Genomic DNA, 10,115 nt, shown 5'->3' with positions numbered 1-10,115 from the left:
CAAGACTCTGTGAAAGTTATTTTCCTCCCCCTCTTCAACTCCAATTTCACATCTTTCGGGGAGGGGGGAGGAAGAATCTTTCAATTTAGAAGCCCATGATTACCCATACCAGAACACTGAAAAACAAAGCCAGGAATTTTTATGCTTAGAATTAATATCACAACTTACAGAAATCTTCATAAGAGCTCAATTTAGCTATCAATATTAAATATTGCAACTACTAAAGAAACTAAGAAAATTAGATGACAAGGTTAGCTGAGAGAGATGAGCAGGGTTTTAATGTAACATTGGGTCTAAGCCCGCAAACGACAAGTATTTCATTTATCAAAATAAACTGCATTCATAAGTGGTAATTCAAAAGGTTTTGAGTTCTAGTTTTGGGTTTTTTTTTTTTTGGTGTAGTTTTTTCTTTTCTTTCCCAATTTCCTGTAATTTTCCTTTTCTTATATATTATTATACACCCTTCATTTCCTTTCCTCATGAACTGGTACTCTCCATTTTCTGTAATTTTTGAACTATGGAAAATAATGGTGAGGAATGTTAGAGCCTGCTTACAGAAAATACTACATTTAAAAGACACAGGCAAACCTAGAGGCTATAACCTCACGTTTAGTGCTTCCTTCTTCTCAGTTGTGGCATCCAGCTTTTTTGTTTAACCCCACTCTTTTTTTCCAAAGGAACCAACATTTTAATGATTCAAAATTAATCAATTTGTAATTTACCTGCAGAAGGAAGTTGCTATGGCCTTTCCTAAAGCCAATTAGGATTGCCCTGAAACTGATCCTATACAGAAATACAGGATGTCAAAGAAGTTTTCATAAATTTTCCTGATTACAGTTCCATTGAAAGTGCCAAAAATATTCTTTCAGGAGTATCCTTACCTCTGAATTAATTACTTTAATCAGGAAGAAAATGTGATAAACAGTCTTAGTTAACACAGAAAGTTGACGACATCTCTCTAGATACACTTGAATAGAAGGCTCTACCCTTTGCTGCAGTTTACTCCAGAAAAGAGTCAGTTCCCTAGAACAAGAGAACAATATTTCAGGGCCATCAATGCAACCACTAATCTGATAACAAAAAATGCAAGGCTAAGAACAGTTTCCATTTTGTCTTTGGGAAAGTAAAAAGTCTGAAATTTGTTCACACCTTATCTTTTATTAAAATACCCCCACTATTAAGTATCTAAATTTTAAAATTATGACAATTACTCAATTCTAGAAGGACAGTTCAGATTAAAACCAGTATTACCACAATTTATGCTACATAATTTACTCATTACGTGGTCTTGAAAAAATGAAAAGTCTTGTACAGTAGTTTACTATTCACTGAACTCTTAGTTATTACTAGTACCTACAGAAGATTGTCTCTTCTCTGTAGTAGATACATTTTTTCAGCTCTTAGAGCAGCTTTAGGAATGTGACTATGATTTAGCAAGAAATTAGCCCCCAAAGCCAAACAGTATTACAGTATCTACATTATCTCACTTGTTCACTCCTTCTCAGCTGCAAAAAGCCAAGAGTACCTAGTACCTTGTGGAATGCTGTAACCCCCAAAACTTCAGCAGAATCTCTTAAAGCAAAATACTGCATTAGCAATTTTCTCCTGCTGCTGCACATAAAACAGAGATGCACAAACACAGCAAATTCTTCAGGAATTATACAGATTTGCTAGTTAGCAGAAGGAAATTCAAACCCTAACAGCCCCAATATCCACCAACAAAGACCAGTTATTTGTTCCCACATTAATGAAAGCAAGCCCTAAACAATAAGTATCTTCATCTAGCTTATTATTGTGGTTATAGTGGTAGTAAAGAGCTTCTTCCATTCTAAGTTTGTTAGAAAAAGAAGCACTGTGTTATTACAGGACAGAAAGAACAGTTTACTGATTAAATGCTGACCAGTTGCCTGCAGATATTAAATTTCTTATTTCTAATCATTAACCATCTATTGGTATTTGCCTCATCATACTGACAGCCTTCAAATTCATGTAATGGATGCTTATCTTGCAAAATACATTTACTGTCTTTTTTAACTTTCCAAGAATCTTATCTCCTTCCTGTTTAGCTCACAGATTTTATCAGCTAAAGAAAGTTAGCTTATAGCTTACATATCTTCCCCAGGTATTTTTTTTGTTGTTGTTGTGTTTAAAGTTTTTGTTCTTACATAGAAAACAAGATTCAAACTCACCAGGCACAGTACATCTCCCCTTGCTGCAGCTGGCGAGATAGAAATGCTGCACATAGAATTAGAGCACTTTTTTCATCTCCATCAGATTCAAGGTTACAGATCATCTCTAGAGCATCTTTGCAATCTACTTCTGCAATCTAGAAGGGAAGGAAGAGAAGAACAAGACTAAGAAAGTGGCTGCATTTTCAGACACACGGTCAAATTAGTGCTTTTAAGACAATAATTCAGAATTTTAACAGTCAAAGATGAGCTTGAAAGGAAATCAGTACATTTCTAGACAGTGTCAAAATTCCTTATGCCACCAGAAAAACGGTTTTATTGAAGTGAACATAAACTTGTTTCTTAGACATATGACTTATCTCTAGTGTCCCAGTCACCTAAGAATTTTAAAGTACATTAATTATTCATATATATCACATACATATGATAATAGTGATATGAAGACTTAACTTTAAATTGCAGCTTAACAACAAAAAAAAATTAACTGTAATTCTAATGTAGTTATCACTGACGTCACTACTGCTTTAATACACTGAGCTGGGTGGTTAGTGAATCTGAGGTTTAACATGAATGTTCTAGTACCTTTTAAAAAATCAAAGATTTGAAAAAAAAGAAAGCTGTACAGTAAGAAGCAGGTCATCTGAATGCTGTTCTAAAAGAACACTATAGTCTGTACAATATAAATTATTTCTCAAGTACCAATGGAAGTACTTAATTTTGTGGCAAATAAAAGGAAAAATCACAGTTACCCAGTACTACTAGACAGCTGTATCAGTACTGAGTCAGTGCACTTGCTCTAACGACTACTGTCTAATTTGATTCTCAGTAGACTGGTTTGCTTACATCAATTAGTGCATCTGGCAGGACATGCTGCTACTTATTCTTTGACACCAGCAGGTGAAGAATAGCTTGAATATGACAACAGCACTGTTGGAAGTCTCTCTTGAGAAATCACAAGACCACCCAAAGCAAGAAACAGAAGTGCTCACCCAAACACCCAGCTGGTCCGGCACTCTGGGTAAGGCGGCAGCACAGCTGGGTTGGGCACCACGGTATCCAGCAAACAAACTACAATTTTGAATAGTTCAACTACTTATTTTCACACCTCTAAATTGACACTTTGTAAATATACTAACAGACCTTCACTGAATGTCATTTGAGGTCTAATAACTTCAAAGTCATCTTCTAAAGAAAACTGCATTTTTTATCATGGAACAATACAAATGTAACAGCAATTTAGACTGAAAGTCTGCTTTGCTCAGTGCTCCATCTCAGACAGGGACTATTAATTAAAAGCTTAAAGAAGAATATGGTGAACTGAACTTATTATAAGGCAACTATTTTTTTTTTCATTAAAAGCTTTTCCAGCCTCTCATGCTTTCTAGGGGACCCTCTAACAAGAGACATTTCTAACAAGGTTTGTATAGGTCCAGCCATCACGTTTGTCAGTCCAGCATTTCACATACTGCAGGTCTGAATTCTTCACGTTACTGAAGGAAACTGTTAGACTAATCCAAGGTGAAACTTTGCTTAAATGTTACTCTCCTGCCTGATATGAATTGATATAAAAATTTCCACACTGATAATATATTTTTTTACACTTCTATTTTACTATTTTCTTACTGTTCTCACACTACAAAACGACCGTCCTTCTCAGATCATAACTCCACCTTGACATGTTAAAGATTACGTGCCTTCTCTTGGTAATACATGACCTTAACCATTTTGGAAAGGTTATTTTGGAAAGCACTACAAACAGTGCTGCAGCTGGAGCTGCTAATCTAAGAAATCCAAAGCTCAGAAATACCTGAATTAGGTTCTCTCTGATAACCCAGTTTGAACTTATCTGTATGTTATGGCATCCAAAGAAACAAGGATAACCCTTTCCTTTTGTCCAGGGGATTCACGGTTCATTCAACAAGCCCCTTTGGTGCTGGGGCTGAGTAATGAAGGAAGGCTGTTGACAGGGTCATAAATTCCAAGTTTCATTGCTTGTCTCCAGCAAACGAAGGTAAGACTGCACAGCCCCATCACAGCCCCTCCTGAGCCTGTTCTGCCAGGGTCTGCAGCAGCCAGAGCTGGGAGGAGAGCAAGACTGATCTAATTCTACTGAGTATCTGAAGAACATGCTCAGTGAGAATAGCTCATCTTAGAATTTCATCTGTATTTAGAGTAGGAAAGTTTTCCAGCCCTAATCAGTGCACAACTCTTATCCCTTTAGGTTCAGTTACAATATGCTTAATATTTAACATAAAAAGATGACAGCAACAGAAAGACAGCAGAGACATTGGCAGACAAGAAAAGAGACATTTGCAGTTAGTTTTCCTTCAAGAAGGAAAAAGGCTCAGCTAAAACTTTGGAGTGGGATGAGAAATAAAGATGCCACCTGAAAGAATGCAAAAGAGCAAAGCTGTCAGCTCATCTCTGTCTTCTGCATTTAAATTAGACGGATTTTATATTACAAACCAGATCAAAGATCTGATTTCACCTTCAATTGCACCCAGGCATTTGGGTGAAGTTACATTTATTCTCTGAATTGCAAGCAGCATCTAAAGGGCCCCATTCCATGTACTAGGTATACAGAAAAAGCAATATAGTTAAAATAGTAAGAGTGAGAAAATTATTAACTTCAGTTTACTAATGAGATCTGAGACAGAGTTTTAAAATACTTCAAGCAAAATCAAACACAAAATTGTGGCACAGCCAGAAAATGCCAATTAGTAACCTAATAATACATTCCCATAAGCATTTTGAGTCATTACTACTCAGCTTAAAAGTGACTTGAATGAGAAGGAAAAAAAAATTGAACAAAAATATTTTAGATAACATTTTAAAAGAAAAACTTCTTCTGTAGAACACCAGCTTATGATTAGTTACACTTTACTATCAGTAAAGAAATAAGTCTAAGAAAAAAATATTCTTCATTATTTACTTACTTCTTCCATTAGCCTTTCATTTGGTGATCCTGAACAAAGACAGACCAGGTAGGTTTGTTTGAAATTGCCTTTTGCACTGATTTCTGGATGGTCAGAGCAGAGTTTTGCCAGGGCAGTAGCTTGTGTTAATTGCTTTGTTTTCATTAGGTGCTTAATACGCATATCCAGCAGGACAGGGCCTTCTGACACTAAAAATTCATTCACTAAAAAAAAAAACAAAACAAAATAAAACCCAAAAAACCAAAAACATTATATGTATGTTACAGAGTTGACAGACTGCATTTACTCAATCATGGCTGACCCCTAAAATTCTAAAATTTACACAAATCAAAACAGATACAAAAGATATGAAGCAGAGATGAGGAAAAGGCTTCTTGGTGAACTGCGCTTCTTTTTCGTTATCATAAAGATTCCCTGTCATAGACCTTTTATATACTTGCCGGTTTTAATTCATTCTAATTTCTTGGCTAAACAGCTGCACACAAAGCAGACTGAGAGACTATATAAATATTAAAATATTTAGATACTATTTAATTAGTGTTCTGCAGAAAGACAACACAAAGTTGCTACTCATCCTTCTGACGTTTGTGCTATGCCTTTGCTAACAGTTGCCTTTTAAAGATCTTGCTATTGAAGGATGTGACAAGTACAGAAGTTTCTGAACTGGTTTTAATTGGTGTGAGATGTTTCATATTATAAACTCATGGAATACAGTCAAACACTATAGTTCTTCAAACAAAAAAAGTTTCCTTACTTGAAAAAAGAGGCTTATCTTTTGTACATTTATCTGTGCAGTCTAAAATTCAAAGGAGACAGGTATTGAATTGAATTTTTCAGATATGCTCCCACAAGAGCTGAACTCTATATTCTACACTAACAACCCAACTCTAGGTGCCTCAGTGGAAGGCATAGAATCCTAGAAAAAGGGGGAACACAGGTTAATGTTCCAATTCTTAAATATACATCTTGGATCTCATCCAGATCTTCAAGATCAAAATTCTTCCAGCTTTGAAGCATGAGGTTTAGTACTACCTCCAGAACATTTAAAGTCAATTGTTAAAACCAGACACAAAGACAATCAGGTTTTTTTAATCCTTTTGACATCAACCCCTCCCTGTTTCCACAACGTAGACATATACTGCATAAAAAATCAACTTGGTTCTCAATTGCCCTCACTTTAATTTCATAACACATTCTCACATCTTTTATAAACAGCAAATATTTTCTACTTTTTTTTGTTTCTTTTGTGAAAACCAGCACATTCATTTAATGCTTTCAGTATTAGGAGTAAAATTTTGGACTTTTCTAAATGAGATATTTTTTTTTTTTTCCAGCCTTTGAGTATTCTCAAAACCCTCTGGTCATCTGCAGTGATTACTTTTTGACACATTTTGATATGAATTTTCATCATATTCCTTTTAATTTCATTGTCCTGAATTTCACCTGAATTATGTGGCCCATTCACTTAATTTATATTTTCTTGACTTTTCAAGTCCTGTTTTGACTTGATGAAATAAATACTTACAACATAGAAGAAATTATTTCTCTCTGTAACACTTGAACTATTAGAATATGAAACATGGTTTGCTAAAAAAATAAAAAAGCTCATCTCATTTCATTCTTTGCTCCTTCCCATACTATTAAGCTTGATTCACTATGGCCTTTATTTCATTATTTCTCCTTCTTCTAGCTGCTTATACAGTACATTACTAAAAGTCCATCTTGAAATCAAAATCAGGTCAACCGTTTTCTTTACCACTTCAGTGCACAAGACTTTAAGGCAGGGAATACTGCCTTTTGCAGATATGGGGCCTGTTAGACCCCATCATCATCTTTCACCCATTTTCAGATTTATGGTTGAATTATCATTTCAACAAACTTCTCAGTTATTTGTTCATATCCTTGTACCCTGTTACAAATGATCAGCAATAGCTAACTGATGTATATGAATATTCAAGTGAAATTAACTCCTTCTTCCTCTCCCCATGGTGATGATGATATGACCAGATTTGTATTTATACAGGAAGAAAGGAAAACCAGAGCACGCTAACAGACAATGGGGAGACAGCAAATATTTTTTGTATTTATTAGAGGACATTCTAAGCAGCAGATAAATGTTCCTTTAACGTCATTACCAATGCATTATAAAAGACATTCATACTCCTGCCAACCTACAAATGACCCTGTGACTAACTACATTCAGTAGTCTAGCCTTGCTCTTCCTCTACCAGGTACCAATAATCCTTTCACCCACAACATTTAGTCCTGGATATAACACTGGAACATTTTACCTTATTTCTGTAACAATATACAGGAAGACCTTAGACTTTAAGATATATTGGTAACCCAAGATGCTTCACTCTGCTTTATTACTATAATTGCTGCATTTAATATTGTAAATATCATGTTCTATCTGCTAGTTCTCAGTAATCCCCTTCCTTTAGCGTTTACTGCTTCAGCCAGCCTACCTTGCATAAGCATCACCACATTTTCCATTATCTTCTCAACAAGACGAAGGAAGTCCTCGGGGTTAGAGTTACATATTAGGCTCTTAAGCCTTTATTCTAATCTCAGTGATTACAACCATTACGTTTAACATCTGAAAGCTCATTCAAAACATGAATTTTTTAATTACATTTGTTTTGTAACTGAACTAAAGCTGACATTTTAAGACAAAAACCAGTGCTGTTACAAGACTAAGTTTATGGTGGGGAACAGTCTCAAGGATAAGATTTTGAGGTTATTGAGGAAGGTTTTGTTTATTTATTAAATATTTGATAAATATATTTTATTGTGCAATGTCAATTTTAAAAGTTTTTTTGGCCAAATTGCTAGTCTACCATAACAATTGTAATTCATAAAAATGCTTTGAGACACAAGTGCTTTTCTAAAATTAATAACTTAACCTCTATGAGTGTAAACCCTGACATATTTAATGAGAACAATTACTGGAAAAATTATTAAATGTCATTTTTGTGCAATGCTCCCTCATCCATTCAAATTCACAAACATCTTCGTGCAAGGCATGTGCAGAACTAATATAAAATTACAGAACATGAGGGAAAACAAAGATGCGCAGATAACATCAGACAGCTGGTACTACAATCTACCAAGTCTATCAAATTAACTTGGACAGGCTAGGATCTAACCTTTCAGATAGTTTCCCTCTTATTCCCTTGAATCCCATAGCCAGCATGGTAGGTCCTGGAAGGACCAATCACTGCCAAGTGATTCCATGCCAAGTTTACAAGAGAGACTATGAGCTAAACTTTTATCACAGGTATTGCTGCTACCACACATGGATTAAACCAGAGAAAATGTAATCCACAGATTTTAGTGGCACACGAGAGCAGGAGTAAATTCCAAGCACTAACAGGTTCTCTGTGGAAGACAGTCCAGATTAATGCCACATTTTGGCTAACTAGTAGACTTAAAGAGCACAGAGAATATTTGCCTTACAAAGCACTCCTAATCCTCTACCAGACCCTTCATCAGATGTAGGGTAGGTTCAAATGAATTTACTACCTTTACATCTTACTTTGGCCAAGGAGGATGAAGCCAGAAGGTGAATATACCTGTGGACAATCCAACTCAGAGAATTTCAGTTGCTAGTTAGGAAACTAATGTGCTGGCTTTGTCTAGGGTTGGGCTAATTTTCTTCCAGTGGCTGGTGTGGGCTGTGTTTTGGATTTGTGCTGAACACAGGGTTGATAATGTGGAGATGTTTCTGTTATTGCTGGGCAGGGCTTACACAGAGCCAAGGCCTTTTCTGCTTCTCGTACTGCCAGGCTGGTGGGGGGCTGGGGGAACCTGGGGAGAGACACAGCCAGGACAGGCGACCCCAGCTGACCAAAGGGACATTCCAGACCATGGAACATCACGCTCAGTGCATAAAGCTGGGGAAGAAGGAGGAATGGGGGAATGTTTGCAGTGATGGCGTTTGTGTTCCCAAATCACCGTGAGGTGTGATGGGGCCCCGCTCTCCTGGGAATGGCTGAACACCCACCTGCCCATGGGAAGCTGTGAATTCATTCCTTGCTTTGCTTGTGTGAGCAGCTTTGCTTTCCCTATGGTACTGTCTTTATCTCAAACAGTGAGTTTCCTGCCTTTACCCTTCCGATTCTCTCCCTGATGCTGCTGGAGGGAGAATGAGAGTGTGGCTGAGTGGGGCTTGGCTGCTGGCTGAGGTTGCACTATGACACCTCTTTAGTCATCTTTAAGTGTTAGTCCACATGTACATTCACACTATGGGTGACTCTGAAGTGACTTGATGCTTTCCATATCTATCAGGAGCTGGGACTCAGAATCCTTCATGCAAGCAACATCTCAGTACAATTCTGCTGAATTGTGCACCAATCCTGGATGCTTCTGTGGTGGCACAGTGTCTGGAGAAATGATAAAAGAAGTTCCACATAGTTGCTTTGAATATACCCAGGATGAAAACACTATTTTTTTTGTCTCCTCTCAAAACTGAGGCTGCTGGTATCATTCAACTTCTGGTGACAGGTGCTATAATTACTGAAAATAGTTCCACATGGGCTGTTACATTCTGCCTGTTATCCACCTTGACAGTCTCTGGATAGTGATGGTTGTATCCAGATCCTCTTTTCAGTGTGATATTCTTTAGATGCCTCCCTACTCCATTTAAACTTATGAAAAATTCAAGAACCTAACTCTTGGCATCTGGGTTTAAATCTCTAGGATTTAAGAATAATTAGAATTAGATACCAAAAAAGCAGCAGCAGCCTGGCTTTTTGTAAGGTTATCAAACAGCTGTTTGAAAGATCATACAATCACTACAAGAAAATCATAACCTCGAGGATGGAAAAGCATGTTCATGCTGAAGAGCACAAGCCACACTGACAGAAATTGAGGCTGGAAGTGCAGTGTTTTAACATTGCATAGGCTATGGCATAATCCCAAACACTTTGGTGTACTTCAACTTTCAGTCTTTGGCACACTGAGCAACAAGGCTGCACAGACAGCCACG

The 10,115-nt window shown here is 36.8% G+C and overlaps 1 protein-coding gene across 2 annotated transcripts in view; it reads right to left on the bottom strand.

The window, feature by feature from the left end:
* ZNF292 (zinc finger protein 292) overlaps positions 1 to 10,115 on the bottom strand; it is a 53,093-nt gene that overhangs the window by 12,650 nt on the left and 30,328 nt on the right. For both annotated transcript variants that reach the window (XM_086876485.1, XM_086876486.1), the window contains exons 5-7: positions 5,126 to 5,328; positions 2,190 to 2,326; positions 882 to 1,023 (exon numbers count right to left, since the gene is read on the bottom strand). In XM_086876485.1, the coding sequence (XP_086732611.1) occupies positions 882 to 1,023; positions 2,190 to 2,326; positions 5,126 to 5,328 (482 nt within the window). The remainder of the gene's footprint in view (positions 1 to 881; positions 1,024 to 2,189; positions 2,327 to 5,125; positions 5,329 to 10,115) is intronic.

The sequence above is a fragment of the Cyanistes caeruleus genome, chromosome 2, assembly GCF_971803275.1.
Source record: "Cyanistes caeruleus chromosome 2, bCyaCae1.hap1.1, whole genome shotgun sequence".
NCBI lineage: Eukaryota > Metazoa > Chordata > Aves > Passeriformes > Paridae > Cyanistes > Cyanistes caeruleus.
The sequence above is the reverse complement of the archived record's forward strand: the minus strand, read 5'-3'. Positions and strand labels throughout refer to the sequence as shown.